This window comes from Sus scrofa, chromosome 8 (assembly GCF_054392235.1).
Source record: "Sus scrofa isolate SSC_HxYL_T2T_F1_AM1 chromosome 8, Sscrofa_HxYL_maternal_Yorkshire_Landrace_v2.0, whole genome shotgun sequence".
NCBI lineage: Eukaryota > Metazoa > Chordata > Mammalia > Artiodactyla > Suidae > Sus > Sus scrofa.
Window position 1 is genome coordinate 136,985,654 of NC_139390.1, and position 24,521 is coordinate 137,010,174.

General features: G+C 43.4%; 1 protein-coding gene across 6 annotated transcripts in view; it reads right to left on the reverse strand.

Annotated features, from left to right (window-relative positions):
* Window positions 1-3,574: 3,574 nt before the first annotated feature.
* Window positions 3,575-24,521, reverse strand: part of HERC5 (HECT and RLD domain containing E3 ubiquitin protein ligase 5) — a 57,280-nt gene continuing 36,333 nt past the window's right edge. For all 6 annotated transcript variants that reach the window (XM_084973467.1, XM_084973465.1, XM_084973463.1 and 3 more), the window contains 6 exons: window positions 24,151-24,317; window positions 18,740-18,806; window positions 17,092-17,162; window positions 15,309-15,492; window positions 15,124-15,226; window positions 3,575-4,110 (listed from right to left, as the gene is read on the reverse strand). In XM_084973467.1, the coding sequence (XP_084829593.1) occupies window positions 3,905-4,110; window positions 15,124-15,226; window positions 15,309-15,492; window positions 17,092-17,162; window positions 18,740-18,806; window positions 24,151-24,317 (798 nt within the window). In that variant the 3' untranslated portion in view covers window positions 3,575-3,904. The remainder of the gene's footprint in view (window positions 4,111-15,123; window positions 15,227-15,308; window positions 15,493-17,091; window positions 17,163-18,739; window positions 18,807-24,150; window positions 24,318-24,521) is intronic.

Consider the following 24,521-nt stretch of genomic DNA (forward strand, 5'->3'; position numbering starts at 1 on the left):
CTGATTAGTACAATAACTGTTTCAGAAGTATAACAAATGTTTCAGTATTTACCCTCATGAAGCCTAAGAACTCAATGTAACCTTAACTGATTCTTAATAGAATTTTAAAGTAGTGTAAAAGAAGCTTTAGACAGTGATTCTTCCCCTTAAAAAGAAAATTTAAAACATGAGGTTAGGCATTCCCGTCGTCGTTGTTGTGGCTCAGTGGTTAATGAATCCAACTAGAAACTGGGGGGTTGTGGGTTTGATCTCTGGCCTCTCTCGGTGGGTTAAGGATCTGGTGTTGCGATGAGCTGTGGCGTAGGTCGCAGATGCAGAGCAGATCTGGCATTGCTCTGACTCTGGCTCTGGCTGGTGGCTACAGCTCCAATTAGACCCCTAGCCTGGGAAGTTACATAAGCCGCATGTGCGGCCCTAGAAAAAAATAAAGTATAAGGTTAGATGTGTTTTCTGTTGCATTAATTCAGTGTATACACTATAGTGCAAGTCACGTTTTAAAAATTACCCTGGGGGGTTCCCGTCGTGGTGCAGCGGAAACAAATCCAACTTGGAACCATGAGGTTGCAAGTTCGATCCCTGGCCTCGCTCAGTGGGTTAAGGATCAGGCGTTGGCGTGAGCTGTAGTGTAGGTCGCAGACAGGGCTCTGATCTGGCGCGGCTCTGGTGTAGGCTGGCAGCTGTAGCTCTGATTCAGCCCTTAGCCTGGGAACCTCCATGTGCCTTGGGTGCAGCCCTACAAAGAAAAAAAAAATTGCCCTGGGGAAAAATACAAATAATCAGGAGACAATAGAAGTACCTGTCATTTCCTGAAATGGTATTACTGTTCTTTTTAATTTGCCCTAAATATCTCTATAGTCAGTGTAAATGAAACCATTTTGCTGAAAGAACAAGCACCCTGTTCTGAAAAGTCAGTTTCAGCTTGCAAAAGTTAAGCATTTTAATCATTTTGGAGGAAACTGACTAGTGTCTCCCTGGGGGACCTCAGTGTTAACTCTATCCTTTCACTAGTAGAATTCCTCTAGCAATCACTCGTATAGTACAAGCTACATAAGGGATAGTTCTAATGAGCATATCACACACAAATATGAGGGGTTGGGTAGGAAGTATCGGCACCATTTTACAGGTAGGGAAACTAGAGCACAGAGATTAAGTGGTTTACCCAGAGTAACAATTAATACTTGAACTGAAGTTGAAACCACTTGGCGGTGTGACTTGCCTTCTCAGTCCCTGCAGAGCGAAGCTTTATTTTGAGCAAATTCATCTTTTCTATTTATGTGAAAAATGGAATGAGGAATCAAAATGCTTAGATTCAAATTCTGGCCCAAGCCTGACGCCCTTACTGTTTTCCTAAGTCCCGTATGTTTTTCGCTCTATTCTAGCACTTAACCTTGCACGTAAGTGCCTGTTTTTGATAGTAAATTGTTGGTTTTTAACCGAATGCTTAGCCCAGAGGCAGTAAGCACTTCCGAGAGGCAGAGGCAGTAAGCACTTCCGAGAGGCGTGAACGCATGGCTCCGACAAGCCTTCTAACTAGGCAAGTTCACATCTCGGCGCGTCATCCTCAGGCCCCCGAATCCTTCCCCGCTTCCTTTGTAAAACCGAGGAACAAGCTAACTCCGTGTGAAAGCACTCTGGCACCGACAGATGGCACGGCTGCATGGGGGGCTCTGGAGACCAGCTCCCCAGTCAACAACCCCAACTGGTGAAAACGGTAGGCAAGACCCTTTCAAGCCTGGAAACTGTCCTAAGGGCAAACAGCCCTGCGAGGAAACAGACAAACTCGTTAAGGACCCGTTTTGTAACATCTGCACCAGCAGGCAGGTCCCTCCTCTCATCTGGCTGATTTTTGAGGAGGTTGCAGCCAAGAGCACAGGGCCCCCACGTCCCCCACCTGAGGGGCAGGGTGTTTTCCCACGAGGTACAGGCTACCAGCCGAATGAAGAATAATTATAGAATTATAAAAGTGTACATGACAAAAGGCTTATTATTTATTTGCAGGACGATACGTATAAAAAATTGTCTTGGGATCTTTACCGCATCTTCCACTAACAGCACAAAGGAAGTGAAGGGTTGGGAGCAGAGCTGTGGTGAATGACTGCTATCTTCTGCGCTTGCCACTAGGTGGCACCTGTGGCTAACTCACTGGACCACAGGCAGTGCCACTTTTCAGATGGTATAGAGAAACAATTTTTGGAGTTCCCATCGTGGCGCAGTGGTTAACGAATCCGACTAGGAACCATGTGGTTGCAGGTTCCATCCCTGCCCTTGCTCAGTGGGTTAACGATCCAGCATTGCTGTGAACTGTGGTGCAGGTTGCAGATGCGGCTTGGATCCCGCGTTACTGTGGCTCTGGCGTAGGCCTATGGCTACAGCTCCGATTCCACCCCTAGCCTGGGAACCTCCATATGCCGCAGGAAGCAGCCCTCAAAAAGACAAAAAAAAAAAAAGAAAAACAATTTTTCCTTTCTTTTTAGGGCTGCACCTGCAGCATACTGAAGTTCCCAGGGTAGGGGTTGAATTAGAACTGCAGCTGCCGGCCTACTCCACAGCCATGCCAGATCCTTAACCCACTGAGCAAGCAGGAATTGAACCTGTGTCATCACAGATACTATGTTGGGCTCTTAACCCTCTGAGCCACAATGGGAACTCCAGATGCTGAATTTTAAATCTCACTTAATATTAAATAGCCACATGTTGGACAGCAAAGCTCCACACTCTTTTTCTCCCCCTCCTCCCAAGTGAAGTTTCCTCTCTTCAGAATTCTTCAAAACCTAAGCTGTACCCACAGCAGGGGTCTGTCTTCTTCAATGGTGCAGGTCTATCTAGATTTCTAGGCTCACAGAAGGTTCTGGTAGACAGTGCTGTCTCGACACAAGGAGCACAAATGAGAGATGACTGCAGCGATGGGGTGGGAGGTGAGGAGCACTTAAACAGCACCGGCAGTGGGCTCAGAAGGAGATGGAGAATGGCAACTGTCCGGACTCGACTGATTTTTTTCCATGTGGAGGGTGAAGAAGAGGGAGAAAGGCAAGGTGGTTGCCGGAGATACTGGTGGCACCATTCCAACCTTCAGAATACAAGGAAGATAACCATTTTCTTTGTCAACATGTTGGGGTAAAAGAGCCCAGGGGAGTGCAGGTAGACACACAGACTACACAGAAAGACAGCTGTGGTGCTGGAACACATCACTTCCTGCAGGGAAGAGAGAGGTTACCCGAGCATGGACGTGGTAACTGACGCCATGGCGTCGGGAAGGAGTAGCTGTGGGTGCAGAGAAAGGATGGCTACACTAGCACTTTAGGTCAAGCGAGTGTAGGAGAAGCATGCAAAGGAAATGGGAGAGCAGCCAAGAAAGAGAAAGGCTACAGCTCCCGGGAACTGAGGAGAAAGGAGTCAGCGGTTTCAAATGCAAAACATACACTGTAGATGGAAGTGAAACGTTTCCAGGGAAATTTGCAACATGGGAGTTCCCTGGTGGCTTAGTGGGTAGTGACCTAGCATTGTCACTGCTGTGGCGCAGGTTTTGATGTCTTTTGCATGCTTCAGGCGCAGCCAAAAAAAAAGAAAAAAGCAATTTGCAACAATAAAGTCACCTGTTGACTTTTATCAGAGCAGTTTGAGAGGGAGAAAAAAACCAACCCTGGACAAACTACCCAGGCATTTAGGAGAAAAAAAACCCCAACAACTTCAGTCTCATTTAATGCCCTATGTTTCAGGGTCACTTTGTTTTAACAGCCTTATCTGTATCCATGTTAATACAACTTACATGCAAAAACAGCAATTCTAAAAAAAAAAACAAAAACAGGAAAACACACCGAACAGTCAGCAAGACTCTTTGGTTAAGTTCTGAGTTAATGTTAATTTCTGAAGCTATTCCTCCAAAGGGGTGGAGTGTGAGGGAGGCTCAGCCAAATCCCCTGTGGTTGCTGATGGCCACCTGGAGGGCTTCTTCGACCCTCTCCATCGTGGAGTACTTCGGGAGGTAGAGGACACTGAAACAGGTCTGTGCTCTGATGGGGTCTTTTTCATTCATGTTTTCAGGACAGCAAAATGTTATCTTCATGTTCTTTAAACCTCTTACTTGAATTCTGTCAGTTCCTGTGAGAAACACTAAAAAGAAGAATTTAAGTGAGTGATCTGCTTCAAAGAGACCAACATTTATGGCAAGAAAAATGTTTACTCAGAAACACCGAGGGCCCACGTTCGTGCCCTGGGGACCAGTGTTCGGACCAAGTCTGACACACAGTCACTGCCTTCAAGCAGCTTACAGCCTGGGTGGAGTATCAGATTCTTGTGCAGGAAAGAAAAGCAGCAAAAGAAAACGAAGAGGGTGTGAGACAGCCAAACAAGGTGCCATGGAATCATGCACCAAGTGAGTGTGAGTGCCTTGCTTGGAGCAGGGAGAAAGCCAGGCTGGGGATGCTGGGGGCAGGGGCAGGGGCCCCACAGTTCAGAATAAGTTGCACCTTTAAGGAGGGAAAAATTGAGAGAGGCAACAAGGACGCAGGCGAAGGTTCAGGGCAGGGAAGGAGCTTCCGAGAAAAAGCTGCAGGGGGAGGCGCCCGGTGAGCTCCGGATCGTACAGACAAGAGAACCATCTGGCCAAAACGAAGAACTCTTGTAAGAGTTAAGATTGGGGAGTTCCCGTCATGGGGCAGTGGTGGCGCAGTGGTTAACGAATCCAACTAGGAACCATGAGGTTGCGGGTTCGATCCCTGCCCTTGCTCAGTGGGTTAACAATCCGGCGTTGCCGTGAGCTGTGGTGTAGGTTGCAGACGCGGCTCGGATCCCGCGTTGCTGTGGCTCTGGCGTAGGCCGGGGGCTACAGCTCCGATTCAACCCCTAGCCTGGGAACCTCCATATGCCACGGGAGCGGCCCAAGAAATAGCAAAAAGACAAAAATAAATAAATAAAAGAAAAATTAAAAAAAAAAAAGAGTTAAAATTGGGTTGTGTTGTTGATATAAAGCTTCATGTGACCTCTGTCTATTTGGGAGATTAATCCCTTGTCAGCTGATTTGTTTGCAGAAATCTTCTCCTGTTCTTTGGCTTATCTTCTCATTTTTTTTTTTTTTTTGGTCTTTTTTTTTTGTTGTTGTTGTTGTTGTTGCTATTTCTTGGGCCGCTCCCGCAGCATATGGAGGTTCCCAGGCTAGGGGTTGAATCGGAGCTGTAGCCGCCGGCCTACGCCAGAGCCACAGCAACGCGGGATCCGAGCCGCGTCTGCAACGCCAGATCGTCAACCCACTGAGCAAGTGCAGGGACCGAACCCGCAACCTCATGGTTCCTAGTCGGATTCATTAACCACTGCGCCACGACGGGAACTCCTCTTTTCATTTTTTTAATGGTTTCCTTTGCTGTGCAAAAGCTTTTACATTTGAAAAACGTTCGGAAGATCTAAATAGACATTCCCTCAAAGACATACAGATGTGCCAAAAAGCCCATGAAGAGATGTTCAACATCATTCATTATTCGAGAAGTGCAAATCAGTACTACAACGAGGGTATCCCTCACTTCAGTCAGAATGGCCACCATCAAAAAGCCTACAGACAATAAATGCTGAAGAGGGTGTGGAGAAAAGGGAACCCTCCTACTCTGCTGGTGGCAATACAAACGGGTTGAAACCACTATGAAAAACAGCATGGAGGTTCTCTAAAAAACTAAATACAGAATACCACAGGATTCAGCAATCCCACTCCAAAGGCATATATATATATCTGGAGAAAAACCGTAATTTTTTTTTTTTTTTGTCTTTTTGCTATTTCTTTGGGCCGCTCCCACAGCATATGGAGGTTCCCAGCCTAGGGGTCCAACTGGAGCTGTAGCCACCAGCCTACACCATAGCCACAGCAACGCCGGATCGTTAACCCACTGAGCAAGGGCAGGGACCGAACCCGCAACCTCATGGTTCCTAGTCGGATTCGTTAACCACTGCGCCACGACAGGAACTCCAGAAAACCATAATTTGAAAAGATATGTGCACCTCAGTGTTCAATGCAGCACTAACAACAAGAGCCAAGACATGGAAGCAATCGAGTGTCCATCAACAGAGGAGTGGATGAAGAAGATATGGTATATACATACAATGGAATATTACTCAGTCATAAAAAAGAACAAAATAATGCCATTTGCGGCAACAGGGATGGACCTAGAAATCATCATACCACCTGAAGTGAGTCAGAGAAAGACAGCTATCATATGAGATCACTAATACATAGAATCTAACTAAAATGATATAAAAGAACTTATTCACAAAACGGAAATAGACTCAAAAGATTTGAAAACCAAACTTATGGTTACCAAAGGAGAAACGCTGCAGGGAGGGGTAAACCAGGAGGTTGGGATTGGCATATACACACTATGATACATAAAATAGATTAAGTAGCAAAGGACCTACTGTATAGCACAGGGATATCTATTCAATACTCTGTAATAACCTACATGGGCAAATAACCTGAAAAGCAATGGATATATGTACACATATAACTGATTTACTTTGCTGTACGCTTACAATGAACACAACACTCTAAGTCAACCATACAACAAAATTAAAGCAAAGAAGAGTTAAGACTGAAAGTTAAGTGGAGCTTCTGGAGAAGTCTGAGTATCTGCCAACCACCGTGTTTTCCACAAAAATAACATAAATGTTTCTCAAAAATAAATAAGGAAATTGAGTAAGAAAATGAGTAAGTCATTAAACAAAGAAAAACCACCAAGTAGACACAGAACTGAGACCAAAATCTGAAGGTGCAGTGAAATAGTGCAGACAAGTGACAGTGCACAGCTTGGCTAGTCCCACAGGGCCTGGGTAAATGAATGATGACAAAACAACAGAAAGAAGGGTCTATATTCAGCTCAAGAAGAAAAAATTGGAAGCAGCAGGCAGAGCTGGGACTCACAGGGGAAAGACCTATAGTAACATCTACTTTTGCTGTTGGGATAACCTGGGAGGCAGGACCTTCAAGTGGATAAGTGGCTCCGACACTATGATTTGCTGCATGCGGTGCCCACGACAAACAAGGTTTTCTTATCCCACAAATGATGTAAGATTTCAGATCTACTCCTGATGTAAGAACTCAGCAAGGTAAAAATCATTTAAAACCACTGACACTGGCGGAGCAAGACGGTGGAGGAGGAAGAGGTCACGCTCACCTTCTCCCGCAAACGCATCAAAAACCCACATCTCCATGTGAACCGACTGGCACAGGACATCAACTCCAAAAAAGGGCAAGAGACTCCTGGCATAACTGAGTAGGACGCCAGAAAAAGAGAGACAAGGCATCAGGCCGGGACTCGCATTCCCGACAGGGAGCCGTGAAGGAGCAAAGGAAGCCACCTCTCGGACACCAGGTGGGCTGAGTCGGCGGGACCGAGAGCAGCGAAGCAGAGCGAGAGCCGCGCAGACCGGCTGCACCACCGGCCCCGACACCACAGCCCGAGACGCCCGGGCGGGGGCTGGGGCTGGCATGAGGGGCTCAGGGGTTGGCAAAAAAGAAAAAAGAGAGCACTGCAACCAAGCACCATCCGCTGTTGCTCTCTCTCCCCTGGGAACACACCCACCCTGCAGCTGCCACTGCCAAACGCTCTGGGTGACCCCCAGACACTTGGTCACTGTCCCTTCCCAAGACCCTACAACTAGGAGCAACTGGTGCAGCACCTCCTGTGTGGGCTAAGTGGGACGGGGTGCTTCTTGCGTGGCCTGCAGGCGGCAGGGGCAAACCCGCTGCAGTTATCCCTGATTCCAGAGGTGGGCATGGCCCACTGCCATTGGAGATACCTGAACAAAAATCACTTGCAACCCCATTCACCTCAAAGGCACCACAGAAGAGGGCATTGTGACTGAACACCACGTGCTGGTGCTCCACCATCTCCCGGAACACACCCGCCCTGCTGCTGCCACTGCCAAACGTTCCAGACAGTACCCACACGCCTGATCTCTGCCACTTCCCAGGATCCTGCAACCAGGAGCACCCTCTGCAACACCTCATATGTGGGCTAAGTGAGATCGGTTGCTTCATGCATGGTCTACAGGTGGCGGGGGCAAACCACAGTAGTTGTCAGACTCTAGAGATGGCCATGGCCTGCTCCCAGTAGGGGCCCCTGAACAGGCACCACCTGCGGTTCCAATCCCCTCAGAGGAGGGCACTGCAATCAAACACAAGCTGTTGTTGCTCTTACTCCCCTGGGAACTCACACACTCTGCTGTTGCAACTGCCAAATGCTCTGTCCCCTTGCAGATCTGCCTGGAGCTCATTACCACCTCCCAGGGCCCTGCAACTAGGAGTAGCCTCTGCTGCCTTCCTGCAGGTCCTTGCTGCTGTTGAGAGCCCAGCGACCAGGCATGGACTGCTGGCCCTGTCCATTGCCTCCTTCTCCTTGAAAACACACTGAGCATCCTGGGAATAACAGCCTGCTCACACCAAAGAAAGAGACAGCAAATTTTCAAACTCCCACACCAAAAATAAATAGTAACCCCCCCCCAAAAAATACAAAGGGTTATTCTTGCATACAAGTAGCCTTACAAGACTACAGTTTGGCGTCCCCAAACTCACAGAAAAAGAAAAACACAAGCAAGAAGAAGAAGCACAGAAACCATTCCCAGTTAAAGGAACAGAAGAATTCACCTAAAGCAGTCAACAGTGAAACAGAACTCTGCAGTCTGACAGACATTGAGTTCAAAAGGGAGATACTGAAAATACTGAAGGAATTAAGAGAGGATATGAACAGTAATGCAGATTCCTTCAGAAAGGAACTAGAAAATATAAGAAGGAGCCAAAAAAAAAAAAAAAAAAAACTAGAATATCCATTTGCAGAGATACAAACTGAGCTAAGGGCAGTAAAGAGCAAAATGAATAATGCAGAGGAACAAATTAGTGACTTGGAAGATAGAATAATGGAAATCACCCAATCAGGACAGCAGACAGAAAACCAAATGAAAAAACATGAAAGCAATATATAAGAGACCTAAGGGATAATATAAAGCGGGCCAATCTTTGCATAATGGGGATTCCAAAAGGAGAAGAAAAAGAAAAGGGGATTAAAAATATATTTGAAGAAATTATGGCTGAAAACTTTCCAAATCTACAGCATACTGATACCAAGATACAGGGAGCACAGAAGGCCCCAAACAAGCTGAACCCACACAGGCCCACACCAAGACATATTATAATAAAGATGGCAAAAGTTAAAGAGAGGATTCTAAAGGCAGCAAGAGAAAAGCAAAGCGTTAATTGTAAGGGAACCCCATAAGGCTATCAGCTGATTTCTCTACAGGCCAGAAGGGAGCCGCAAGATAGATTTAAAGTGCTGAAAGGAAAAAAATTGCAACCTAGAATACTCTATCCAGCAAGAATATCATTTAAATTAGAAGGAGAAATAAAGAATTTCTCCAACAAACAAAAGCTAAAAGAGTACAGCAATACTAAACCCATTCTAAAATACTGAAAGGCCTTCTTTAAATTAAAAAAAAGAGAGAGGAAAAAAAAAAGAGAAAAAGAAGAATTGGGATAGAGGAAATCACAACTGGAAAGCAATCACTTCAATCACTTAAATCAGCCAGCATACAGATCAAAACATAAAGATGTTAAAAAAAAAAAGACATCAAAATCATACAATGTGGAGAAGAAAAGTAAGAAAACATATTCTTTTTTTTAATTTTATTAATATGTTTGAGCCTATATGAATACCAGGCAAAAGCAAGCAGATATAGGAAGGGTTTGATGTGCTTAAAAAACAGGGCAACCACAAATCAAAACCAAACATCACATTCACAAAAACTGAAAAGAAAAGTACTCAAGCATAAAACAAATGGAAGCCATCCAACCCAAAAAAGAAAAGAGAAACATAGAATCAACAAGGTTTAAAATGACAATAAATACATATCTATCAATAATGACCTTAAATGTCAATGGACTAAATACTCCAATAAAAAGACACAGAGTGGCAGATTGGATAAAAAAGCAAAAACCTTCAATCTGCTGCCTACAAGAAACTCATCTTAGGGCAAAGGACACATATAGACTGAAAGTGAGGGGATGGGAAAAGATATTTCATGCCAATGGACAAGACAGGAAAGCAGGAATTGCAATACTCATATCAGATAACATAGACTTTAAAGTGAAGGCCATAAAGAAAGACAAAGAAGGACTCTATTTAATGGTTAAAGGATCCATTCAAGAGGATATTAAAATCATCAATATATATGCCCCTAATACAGGACTACCAGCAAATACTAACAGACATAGAAGGAGAAAATGATGGGAGTACAATCGCAATAGGAGACTTTAACACCCCATTCACATCAATGGACAGATCCTCTAGACAGAAAATCAATAAGGCCACAGAGACCCTAAAGGACACAATAGAAAAGTCAGACTTAATCAACATTTTCAGGACATTACATCCAAGAAAATCAGAGTATACATTCTTCTCAAGTGCACATGGAACATTCTCAAGGATTGATCACATACTGGGGCACAAAGCTAACATCAACAAATTTAAGAATGCAAAAATTATTGGAGTTCCTGTCGTGGCTCAGCAGAAAGGAATCTGACTAACATCCATGAGGACACAGGTTCCATTTCTGGCCTTGCTCAGTGAGTTAAGGATCTGGCATTACCAAGACCTGTGGTGTAGGTTCCGGATGCGGCTTGGATCTGGTGTTACTGTGGCTGTGGTGTAGGCCGGCGGCTACAGCTTCAGTTCAACCCCTAGCCCTTGGGAACCTCCACATGCCCCGGGTGCGGCCCTAAAAGGACAAAAAAAAAAAAAAAAGAATACAGAAATGATTTCAAGTATCTTCTCTGACCACAATGGCATGAAACTAGAAATCAACCACAGGAAAAGAAATGAAAAAAACTTACTACATGGAGACTAAACAACATGCTACCAAAAAACCAATAGGTCAATGAGGAAATCAAGAAGGAAATTAAAAAATACCTTGAGACAAATCATAATGAAGACACATCCACTCAAAATCTATGGGATGCCTCAAAAGCAGTGCTCAGAGGGAAATTCATAGCAATACAGGCCTTCCTCAAAAAAAGAAGACAAATCTCAAATCGACAACTTAACCCACCACCTAAATGAATTAGGAAAAGAAGAACAAACAAAACCTGAAGTCAGCAGAAGGAAGGAAATCATAAAGATCAAAGAGGAAATTAATAAAATAGAGATTAAAAAAATAATGGAAGAAATCGATAAAACCAAGAGCTGGTTCTTTGAAAAGGTAAACAAAATTGACAAACCTCCGGCTATACTCACCAAGAAGAGGAGAGAAAAAAACCCAAATAAACAAAATAAGAAATGAAAATGGAGAAGTCACAACAGATGCTACAGAAACACAAAAAAACCATGAGAGCATACTATGAACATCTGTATGCCAACAAATTTAACAACCTAGAAGAAATGGACATCCTTTTAGAAATCTACAGCCTGCCAAAACTGAATCAAGAAGAAATAGATCAACTGAACAGACTGATCATTAGAAATGAAAAGGAATATGTCATAAAAACTCTCCCTACAAATAAAAGTCCAGGACCAGATGGCTTCACAGGTGAATTCTACCAAACATACAAAGAGGAACTTATACCCATCCTCCTTAAACTTTTTCGAAAGGTTGAAGAAGAAGGAACACTCCCAAAGACATTCTATGATGCCACCATCACCCTAATTCCAAAACCAGACAAAGATACTGCCAAAAAAGAAAACTATAGGTCAATATCTTTGATGTATATAGACGCAAAAATTCTCAACAAAATTTTAGCCAACCGAATCCAACATCAAAAAGATCATACACCACGACCAAGTGGGATTCATCACAGGTGCACAAGGATGGTTCAACATATGCATCAATCAACACCATACACCATATTAACAAAAGAAAAGTCAAAAACCACATGATCATCTCAATAGATGCAGAAAAGCATTTGACAAAGTCCAACATCCATTCATGATAAAAACTCTCACCAACATGGGTATAGAGGGAACATACCTTAACATAATCAAAGCCATTTATAACAAACCCACAGCAAATATAATACTCAATGGAGAAAAGCTGAAAGCCTTCCCACCAAATTCTGGAACAAGACAAGGATGCCCACTCTCACCATTTTTATTCAACATAGTACTGGAAGTCCTAGCCACAGCAATCAGACAAACAAAAGAAATAAAAGGCATCCAAATAGGAAGAGAAGAGGTAAAATTGTCACTGTATGCAGATGACATGATACTATATAAAGAAAATCCTAAGGACTCCACACAAAAACTACTCGAACTGATCAACAAGTTCAGCAAAGTAACAGGATATAAGACTAACATTCAGAAATCATTCGCATTTCTGGATACTAACAATGAAACATTAGAAAAGGAATACAAAAATACAATACCTTTTAAAATCGCACCCAAAAAAATCAAATACCTGGGAATAAACCTGACCAAGGAGGTGAAAGACTTATATGCTGAGAACTATAAAACATTCATCAAGGAAATGAAAGAGGATTCAAAGAAATGGAAAGATATTCCATGCTCCTGGGTGGGAAAAATTATTATTGTAAAAATGGCCATACTACCCAAAGCAATCTGCAGATTCAATGCAACCCCTATCAAATTACCCATGACATTTTCCACAGAACTAGAGCAAACAACCCAAACATTTATATGGAAGCACAAAAGACCCAGAATTGCCAAAGCAATCCTGAGGAACAAAAACCAAGCAGGAGGCGTAAATCTCCCAGACTTCAGGCAATATTACAAAGCCACAGTCATCCAGACAGTGTGGTACTGGTACAAAAACAGACACACAGACCAACGGAACAGAATAGAGAACTGGGAAATAAACCCAGACACCTATGGTCAATTAATCTTTGACAAAAGAGGCAAGAACATAAAATGGGAAAAAGACAGTCTTTTCAGCAAGTATTGCTGGGAAACCTGGATAGCTGCATGCAAATCAATGAAACTAGAACACACCCTCACACCATGCACAAAAATAAACTCAAAACGGCTGAAAGACTGAAACATAAGACAAGACACCACCAAACTCCTGGAAGAGAACATAGGCAAAACATTCTCTGGCATCAACCTTAGGAATATTTTCTCAGGTCAGCCTCCCAAAGCAACAGAAATAAGAGCAAAAATAAACCAATGGGACCTAATCAAACTGACAAGCTTTTGCGCAGCAAAGGAAACCAAAAAGAAAACAAAAAGACAACTTACAGAATGGGAGAAATAAGTTTCAAATGATGCCATGTGTCAAGAGACACGTTTCTACAATATTTTCTTAGCCTCTTTGCTGAAAACTCCATCTTGTCCCGCTTAACTTTACCCCATCTTCCTGCTTGGAAAACAGTCGCAGTGCTGGTAAATGACTTAAGCTTAAGAACAAAGACCTAAAGGCATAAGTTATTCATAGGGTCAGCTGAATGGGGACTTAATGCGTTGGTCTAGGCACGTGGGACCTGTGCAGATTGGCACAGCATGATACATCCTCTTAAGAATAAAAGAAAGAGGAGCCTCCTGGCCCCAAGGGGTTTATGAGGTGTCTTTAGCAGGATATGCATTAGCAAGGAGAACTGAGGTGCAAACCTAGGGTTACTGCAGATAGGCAAGCAGTCTGCAGAAGCACAATGGTGACTCTCTGGATGCTAAGCATAGACAGATGATGCCAAGCTTTCTCAAATGCTAACGACTGTTAAATGCCTTAAGGTCAGAATAAAAGCTTCATCAGAAACTGGCCATGTGACTTTTAAAATAACTTAAAAAAAGCTATATCCTGTACCTACAACCCCCTCCTCACTTGACAGAATCCTCAAGAGCACAATAAAAGCAGTGTGGTTTCTTGAGGTGGCGCTCTAGGTCCCTGAGACCTTGAATCCCCCGGTTCCCACCTTTACTTAAGATAAATGTCTCTGTGTCTTGTTTTATGTTAACTTTTTTCCTTAAATTTCACAGCACCCGTTCTTCAGCCCCATCCTGCTGAGCTGGTCTTGGCAGCAACAGACAAGGGCTTAATCTCTAAAATATACCAGCAACTTATGCAACTCAACAGCAAAAAAAGCCAACAACCCAATGGAAAAATGGGCAAAAGACCTGAATAAACATTTTTCCAAGGAAGATGTACAGATGGCCAATAAACACATGAAAAAATGCTCCACATCCCTGATTATTAGAGAAATGCAAATCAAAACTACCATGAGATACCATCTCACACCTGTCAGAATGGCCATCGCTAATAAGTCCACAAATAACAAATGCTGGAGGGGCTGTGGAGAAAAGGGAACCCTCCTGCACTGTTGGTGGGAATGTAAGCTGGTACAACCACTATGGAGAACAGTATGGAGATACCTTAGAAAACTATTCATAGAACTACCATATGACTCAGCAATCCCACTCTTGGGCATACATCCGGACAAAACTTTCCTTGAAAAAAAACACATGTACCCGCATGTTCATTGCAGCACTATTCACAATAGCCAAGACCTGAAAACAACCCAAATGTCCATGGACAGACGATTGGATTAGGAAACTGTGGTATATATACACAATGGAAAACTACTCAGCCATAAAAAAGAACAAAATTATGCCAGCTGCAACAACATGGATGGAACTAGAGACTCATACTGAGTGAAGTAAGTCAGAAAGAGAAAAGACAAATACCATGATATCACATATCTGGAATCTAATTTATGGCACAAATGAGCCTTTCCACAGAAAAGAAAATCATGGACTTGGAGAACAGACTTGTGGTTGCCAAGGGGGAGAGGGAGGGAGTGGGATGGAGGGGGGGCTTGGAGTTAACAGATACAAACTATTGCCTTTGGACTGGATTAGCAATGAGATCCTGCTGTGTAGCACTGGGAACTATGTCTAGTCACTTTATGATGGAGCCTGATAATGTGAGAAAAAAGAATGTATACATATATGTGTAACTGGGTCACCATGCTGTACAGTAGAAAAAAAAAATTGTATTGGGGAAATAACTATTAAAAAAATAATTTAAAAAATTTTAAAAATAAAAACACAAAAGAACTGAATGAGGGCTTAAGACTGTATCCAATTCACAAGTGAAAAGAAATCCCTCGGTTTTTAAAAAAAGGAAAGCAGAAACAAACAAACAAAAACTTACCAAGGAATTTCTTCTTTTCCTCCAATGTAAGTTTATGCAAAGCCTTCCAAAACATCACTATGGTGGGATGTGAATTGTCATACCCGTGCTCATAACGTGCATTCTAGAGAAAAATCAAAAAAAGAAAAAGTATTCAGGAAACAAACAAAAATTTTAATGCAAATTACAAGGCCTTTACGATGTACCTTTTCAAATGTTTCCCAGTCATAGTCTGTATTTCCAATAATGACATCCTTGAGTTCTTCAGGATGGAAAAATTCAATAATCTCCTTGTCACACACTCTGTAAAATCCTCTTTGAAACTCTTCATAAACTTCCTTCACAGAGATGTTGAAGATGTAGTCAACATACTTAGAAATATACTCTCTCCTTTAAGGAAGCAAAAAAGGATTTCAGCTTTTACTGCAATACCCTGGACAATATCGGAGGAAGGAGTAAAAAGAAGGATGAAAAAAGTAAGAGCTGGAATAGCTATTAATTGGGTGCTTGCCATGTGGCATGAACTGTTTGCGCTGTTTTTCATATATTATCTAATATCTTGATAAATCAGGCAGCTTCTTACAGCATTTTGGATACGAGGAAACAGACACGGTGAAGGTACATGAGAGCTCAAGGTCACACGGTTACGAGAACAGACATGAAGAGCAAAGGGCTGGAAGAATAAAACTTGCGCTGCCATCTCCAGGGAGTGGGCTCGGGAGATACGGGGAAGCCTCCCATTTTATTTTACACACTTCTGTACCGTCTGAATTTTTCACAGTGAATAATTCTTATTTATGGTTAAACACAGAGAGGGGATGTACACATCTCGCTACGATGGAGCAGCTGGTCACAAGGTTCCCAGGGAGAAGAATTAGAAAAGGCCAGGTAATATACACAAGCACGTGTAGCTCCAGGCTTCCCCATCTGAGTCCAGACTCTGGATCTAAGAGAGGGGAGCTCCCTGGGGTGAGCCCAGCTCTTTATGTGTAGTTTCTTCCTTTGGGTACATCTGCCAGTTCTTTCAGGGAAAGGGGTGGGGCAATCACTAACACCATGGATAAACTGGGGTACATTCATCGAACATGCCATAGAACTAGAAATGTTCTTTTTGTTGTTGCTGTTGTTTGGTAGGGCTATACCCATCACATATGGAAGCTCCCAGGCTAGGGACTGAATCAGAATTGCACCCACAGGCCTACACCACAGCCACAGCTACGTGGGATCCTTAACCCACTGAGCAAGGCCGGGGATCAAACCCGCATCCTCATGGATACTAGTTGGTAACCCCCTGAGCCAGAAAGGTTCTATTTCTTGATCTGCACACTTAGAATTGGTGTATTTTCTGTATGTTACACCACAATACAAAGGTTTTTAAAAGAACGATTTTAAAAATTAAAGAAAAATCTTTGGCTTAGGCCAGAATACTCCCTAGATTATCTCTTTGCCACTCTGACCAACTGTCAGGGGGACGGTGTATGATCCCAAACTCTGTGGCTCTAAATGGCATCCCATGAGGTGCTGGGAGGTCAAGATACCACAGTGACATCTACTACTGGTAACTAAACCAGTGTCTCCTGTGGACCAGGCACCACCACGGGCTATGCGGGCACTGGATACGCAACCGTGAACGCGACAAAGTCCCTGCCATCATGCAGCTCCTAAGAACCCGGGGAAACACTCAGCAAGACCTCCTAAAGGAAGGTAACGTGTGACAGACAGCAAAGAAGTAACAGGGATGGGGACAGCGAGAGAGGTCAGTGATCTAACAGGAAGCTAGGGAACAGCCCCTCCCAGAAAGCCCCTTCCCTCCCCGCCAGCACACAAATGCCAGGGGGCACACGCGTACTACCACACACACGCGTGACAACGGCTTTACCGAGAAAGGGTTAATCAAGAAAGAAAAATTATAATCACGAGGAATTTTAAGAGCTCAGTGCATAACTACAGTATATAAACAAAACGAGTATTTCACTTGTTTGTACCTACTTGTTACTCTGGTCAACGATGACGTCACTTCCATGAGGAATTAGGTCCACGCTGTCTTTGTCCCAGTGCATCTGGAACCACAAACGAATTTAGACAGTATCTCCAGTATAACCCCAATCAATCTACTATCAGCAAAAATACTTTGGAACACACCTCTTTTCCTCAAGAATCTGTCGAAGTGTACATTTTGACATAAAAATCATAAGGAATGGGGAGTTCCTGTTGTGGCGCAGTGGTTAACAAATCCGACTAGGAGTCATGAGGTTGCGGGTTCGGTCCCTGCCCTTGCTCAGTGGGTTAACGATCCGACGTTGCCGTGAGCTGTGGTGTAGGTTGCAGACGCGGCTCGGATCCCACGTTGCTGTGGCTGTGGTGTAGGCTGGTGGCTACAGCTCTGATTCGACCCCTAGCCTGGGAACCTCCATATGCTGCCGGAGCGGCCCAAAGAAATAGCAAAAAGCCAAAAAGCCAAAAAAAAAAAAAAAAAATCATAAGGAATGTACAAATAAAAATCAACACCTCTGCAGTTCCCCATGTGGCACAGTGGAAACGAATCTGACTAATATCCATGAGGACGCAGGTTCGACCCCTGGCCTCTCTCAGTGGGTTAAGGATCTGGCGTTGCCGTGAGCTGTGGTGTAGAAATTAACACCTTTATCATGTAGAAAGAAATGAAATTTTTTTTGTCTTTTTGTCTTTTTAGGGCCGCACCTGTGGCACATGGAGGTTTCCAGGCTAGGGGTCTAATGGGAGCTACAGCTGCCAGCCTACACCACAGCCACAGCAATGCCAGATCTGAGCCACATCTGCCACCTACACCACAGCTCACGGCAACGCCGGATCTCAACCCACTGAGCGAGGCCAGGGGTGGAATCTGCATCCTCATGGTTCCTAGTCGGATTCATTTCCACGGCACCATGATAGGAACTCCAGAAAATGAATTTTTGTAAAAGCCTGACTTGTCTATTTTAACTGATCATATGGAAAAATTAATTGGAAAATCGCCATGCCCAGTATTCTCTTTACACAGTACAGACCTAGTGTGGCATAGCTGCAAAAAAACGGCCACGAATTCTCCCATCCTGCTATTCAGGCCCCTTGGCAATGTGACTTGGCAACCCCTCCATCACGGGGTCGGTCTCTTCCGCTCTTGAACTTGGGTGCGGCCACCTGAAGCACTTTGGCCAAGAAGATCTGATAGGAGCAAAAGCTGGAAAAGAAGCTTGTGTGCTGGGGCTTGCCATCTCCTTCTGCTCTCTGTAACCCTGAGACCCCTCTGTGACCAAGCCTCAGCTAGCCTACTGGAGGATAAGGGACCACAAGAACGGAGACAGCCGCCCCCGCCGACAGCCCTCAACCAGCAGCCTGCTAATGACCAGGTATGTGAGCAGGGCCACTGAGGACCACGCAGCATGGCCAAGTCAGCCCAGCCCAGAGACCCACAGACTCCTGTTTGCTGTGTTAAGCCACCAAGTTACGTGTTGTCTGTTACACATAGTAAAATCTAACTGATATGTCCAGCTTATGAAAAAGAGGGAAAAACACCTTTTCTACTAGTAATTCAAACTTTTGCAGTTTTCCATGAAAGTTGAAGTATATGAGGGTGAATCAGATTAAATATGATCTACGATTGAGTTCTGTTACTCACGTTAAAATGGACATGAAATATTTTTCCAAAGTCGTCGTCTTCATAATCCAGGAGTGTTTGCAAACTCCTAAAGAACAAATAATTGTACTCTTAAGAAGTCAATAATCACGACGGCTAGATAGCTCTCCTCAAATAAATGTCAAGGTCACGCCTCTTCTCAAGGTGGGAGGTCAGGTTCAGTTCACCGCACCTGCTTCTGTGTGTTGACAGTCTGACTACGGCCAGATCTCAACTACAAGTGTGAGCTTAAGAGGTTTCTTTGCTATTCTGCAGGCTCCCCAACCAATTCTCTTCTCTCCACCCTGCCTTTACTCAGAGACTGCAGCCTTCTATGCAGAAAAGGATCGCCGACATGCCTACAGATACTAGAATGCGTTCAAATTGGTGTTACCTCTCATCAAGCTTTTATACCTTACAGAATAACAGATTTAATAATCAGGTACCATTTAACATCTTTGAGGATTCGCGGGTCCAAGGACCTTCTCTGTACCTCCTGTCCCAATATCCTCAAGCGTAAGACGGACCTAAAATTTGACTACCTTAGTTACCGCAGGGCATCTGTGAGAACAGAGGTTATGTCAGGACCAAGAGCAGCCAGCCTTTATAATCCCGTCGTTACAAATACTTTAACAGTGATACATTGCGTATTATATCATGTGCCCCTACACTCAGCAAACATTTATTAAGTACCTGACAAGGGATGCCAAGTTGAGACTGAGACAGTACTATCAATAAACCCTGAGAGGAGTAGGTAACACATGCTGATGCAAGCCTGCTACAGCGAGGCCAGATACATGCAGCCAGAAACGGTGCAAAAGGTACAGGTCCGGCTTGGGAGAGCTTGGTCGACTCTTCCTCAAGGAGGCACATCACTGGGGAAGGTCTCTGGGAGAAGGAGGAATTCAAGTTGATGTGGTTTTTTTTTGTTTTTGTTTTTTTTTTTGGCCTGCTGGACTTCTTATTACTGTGCTGTGACAAAACACTGCATCTTGTACTATGGTCTCTTAATAAAACAGATCATGTTTTATTTATTGTGTTTTGGGGGGGCTGAGGGAGAGGAACGGGGACTCAAGTGACAGAACTGGATTCATCACATAACACGTGATACTCTGTCAGTACATGTCCGTGTGTGGCTTATTTGCGTATTTACGGTGTCTATTTAGAACACCTGTGAACCTGCCTCCCCAGAGAACGACTGAATCGTTGTCCGCATCTTACACCCACCCACAGGGGGCCCCTCCCTTAGCCTATTTGTCTACCACCCCCCAAACGCTATACGAGCATCTACGGTTGGAAGATCATCATTTCTCTTCACTCAGATGATTTCTTGATGAACACAGAACTTCATTCATCTTACTTTAAATTTATCAGTCCTTCCATCTTGTACTTTTTTGTCTTGCTTAAGAAATCCCTTTGGTGAGAAAAGCATTTGTCCATAATTGCATCACTTTTCCATCCAATGTTTAAGTCCTTTACCCACATGCAGTTGATTTTTGTACATGCATTTATTGAGCAGTACTGCTACTCCCATTGATCTGATATGCTACCTCTTAACAAAGGGCCATGAGTATAGGGGTCAGTTTCTATAGCCCCTGCCCACTGGAAAGCCTGTATCAATACCATACAGTCCTAATTAATATAGCTAATGATTTTTTTTTTTTTTTTTTGTCTTTTTGCCATTTCTAGGGCCGCTCCTGCGGCACATGGAGGTTCCCAGGCTAGGGGTCGAATCAGAGCTGTAGCCACCGGCCTACGCCACAGCCACAGCAACTCGGGATCCAAGCCATGTCTGCAACCTACACCACAGCTCACGGCAACACCGGATCCTTAACCTACTAAGCGAGGCCAGGGATCGAACTCGCAAGCTTATGATTCCTAGTCGGATTCGTTAACCACTGAGCCATGATGGGAACTCCCAGCTTTCTAGTGATTCTTGATATCTGCTAGGCCAAGTTCCCCATCCTTATTCACCTCACAAATTATTTCTGGTTATTCTTGGCCTTTGATCATCTGTATAAAGTTTAAGTCAGCTTATCAAGTTTTTTTTAAAGCCTGCTGGGATTAAAATAGAAATTTTACTGAATATGGGGATTAGTGATTCTCAAAGTGTGATCCAGACCAACGACTCAGGGAATCCCTGAGGCCTTTACAGAGCGGTCCACAAGGTCAAAACTGTTTTCATAAGATGTCATTTCCCTCCTTCACATTCTGTCATGAATCCGGAACAGTCTTCTAGAGGCTACTGATAGCTAACAGAACGAGAGTGCACTGCTGCACTGAAAATATTTATCACTTTTAATTTCTCATACTGTACATACTGACAGATGTACCCAATGTAAGTAAAAACTCTTTGGGGGGTTCCTCTCTTAATTTTTAAGAGTCTTGAGACCTAAAAGTCTGAGAAACGCTAATAATATAGATTTAATGGTCTTTACTAGGTCTATTAAAGTATTTAGCTTATTAGGTCTTCCCTGGCATAAGCATTATTTAAGTCATTTCTGGGTTTTCAGTGAAAAAAATAACACATTTGTCTCCTCCTTTCCAAATCTTGTGTTTCACTAATTTTTTTTTCCTCGTCCTATTAGTGTAAGTAGCATAACAAGTAACGGTTGGATTCTGGAGCCAGACTCTGTGTTCCAATCACAGACAGATCTGTCAGTCACTATGGGGCAAGTTACCTAACTTGTCTGCATTTCAGTTTCCTCATCTGTAAAACAGGGATAATAAGAAGAAGAGGGTCATACTATTGTTCTCCTTCTTTTAAAAATCTCCATAGCATTCCACTGCTTAAATACACCAAAAATATCCATTCTCTTAACTGTAGAACATTTCAGAGGTCTACATATCATAAACTATCTAATACAATTTGCATTAGCATACATACATCTTTGCATGATTGTGTATTTCTTTGTCTTCTGTCTTTTGTCTTTTTAGGGCCATACCTGCAGCATATGGAGGTTCCCAGGCTAGGGGTCAAATCAGAGCTGTAGCCAATGGCCTACCCCACAGCCACAGTAACATGAGATCCGAGCCGCGTCTGCAACCTACTCCACGGCTCACGGCAACGTGGGATCCTTAACCCACCACGTGAGGCCAGTGATCGAACCTGCATCCTCATGGATGCTAGTCAGATTCGTTTCCGCTGAGCCCCGAAGGGAACTCCTGCTTGTGTATTTCTGAATGTGGAAGGTCTAGGGGTAGAACTGCTGGGTCAAAGGAGCACATTTGTTGGGATTCTAAGCACAGGAGTCCCCTGGACCATGGTTTTACTGTCCACCATCTCAGTTATCTGTGGTCTACCCACTACAACTGGAAAAACATATTAAACAGAAAATTCCAGAGTTAATACCTCATCAGTTTTGAACTGCATGCCGTTCTGAGTAGCGTGCTGAAATCTCACACAATCCCTCTATCTGCCTGTACGAGACTCATCCCTTTCTCTGACCTATCTCACCTGTTAGTCACTTAGCAGCTGTCCCATGACCACCGCAGTATCACAGTGCTTGCATTCAAGTCACCCTTATTTTACTGAATAATGGCCCCCAAGCGCAAGAGTAGTGATGCTGGCAATTCAGGTATACCAAAGAAAAAACATAAAGTATTTCCTCTAAGTGAAAATGTTACAAAAAAAAAAAAAAAGAAAAGAAAAGAAAGAAAGAAAGAAAAGAAATCTGGAATTCCCGTCGTGGCACAGTAGTTAAGGAATCCGACTAGGAACATGAGGTTTCGGGTTCGATCCCTGGCCTTGCTCAGTGGGTTAAAGATCCAGCGCTGCTGTGAGATGTGATGTGGGTCGCAAACACGGCTTGGATCCCGCGTTGCTGGAGTGGATAAGCAATGGGGTCCTGCTGTATAGCACAGGGAACTGTTTCTAGTCACTTGCGAGGGAACATGATAGAGGATAATGTGAGAAAAAGAGTATATATATGTACGTGTGACTGGGTCAATTTACTGTGCAGCAGAAATTGACAGAAAACTGTAAATCAACTTATAATGGAAAAAATAAAGATCATATAAACTTAAAAGGATGGAATAGACTTTAGACTTGTACAATAAGATATTTTGAGAGAGAGACCCCACTCGCCTAACTTTTGCTAGAGTATCTTATAATTACTGTATTTTACTATTATTATTATTAATTTCATATTGGGCAGAATTTATAAGTTAGGTTTTATCTTAAGTACATATACATAAGACAAAACCTGGTATATATACGTATGGTGTGTGTGCCCGCCTCCGCCACAGCCACAGCCACATCAGATCCGAGCCGCATCTGCAACCTACACCACAGCTCAAGGCAGCGCTGGATCCTTAACCCACTGAGCGAGGCCGGGGATCAAACCCGAAACCTTGTGGTCCCTAGTCGGATTCGCTTCTGCTGCGCCACGACAGGAACTGCTCAACCTCCACTTTCATTAGCAAGTCCTGAAATTTGAGTGAAACTTTGCCCAAACCCTTGCTGACACTACACAGCATCAGTATTTCCAACCACACCTGGTCCATACTGGCCTCTCAGGTCACCATGCATTCCATGGTCACTGGAGGACGGGCCATCTTTTAATTTATGAGCCATTTCCATTGCTTCTTCTGTGGGTTGTTTTCTTGTAGACTGCTGATTTTTCTCACGGATGTGCAGGAACACTTTATACAGCAGGAAGGGTCATGAAGCCTTTCTATTCTATGTCATCAGTATGTTTTTGGAGGGGCTAGCTTGTCTTTTAACTTATGAATTAGTTTTCATTTTAAAAGTGATGATATAAAACAACTTTTAAAATAAACATCGCAGAGTTCCTGTCATGGCGCAGTGGTTAAGTGATTCGTTAACCAATCCGACTAGGAACCATGAGGTTGCGGGTTCGGTCCCTGCCCTTGCTCAGTGGGTTAACGATCTGGCGTTGCCGTGAGCTCTGGTGTAGGTTGCAGACGTGGCTCGGATCCTACGTTGCTGTGGCTCTGGCGTAGGCCAGTGGCTACAGCTCCGATTGGACCCCTAGCCTGGGAACCTCCATATGCCACAGGAGCGGCCCAAGAAATAGCAAAAAAAAGACCAAAAAAAAAAAAAATAATAATAATAAAATAAATAAATAAATAAACATCGCTTGCAGGATTTGCACCAAGGTGTAACTTGTGCTCTGTCGTGTCTGTCTCTACAGAAATTAATTCCAAAGATTAATAGAAGCAGTGCGAACTAATTATACAAAAAGTCAACTTTTTTAATTTTAGAAAGTTACATTACCATCTAACAATTCTTGCCAAAGTTAAAATTGGTGAAACTACCTAGAATGCTACTGTTGAACATGAAAATATTACTGGGGTGTGTGTTCAACATATGTTATGTGTCGTGTCTGTGAATGGGGTTGTGTCACACAAACGTCATTCAGGCTTCTGAAAAAGCAACTTTGTCAACTTACTGTCCCAAAACAGGGCTGAGTTCTTTCAAGTCTTCCAACGATGGCTCTTGGTCCAACAGTTTCTTAAACAGAGCCAGTGGGAAAGGGATGTTGGCAACATTGCAATTGAACAAAGAAAGTCCACAAAGAATCCCAAAGAAGAAATAACTCTTATTCTCAAATTTAGGCTGAAAAGAGAAGAAAAAAAAAAAACCTTAATGTATTATGTATTTTTACCAGTGCAATGGAACATTTATATTAGGTAAACATTTTTTCCCCTTCCGCAAAACAGAATCACAAATTAAGAGCAAAAATCTTCAGATGAAAATACGTAAAGGGTTTAAAGTCAATCATTAGGTCCATTTAAATCCCTGCCACGGTTTCAGTACGAA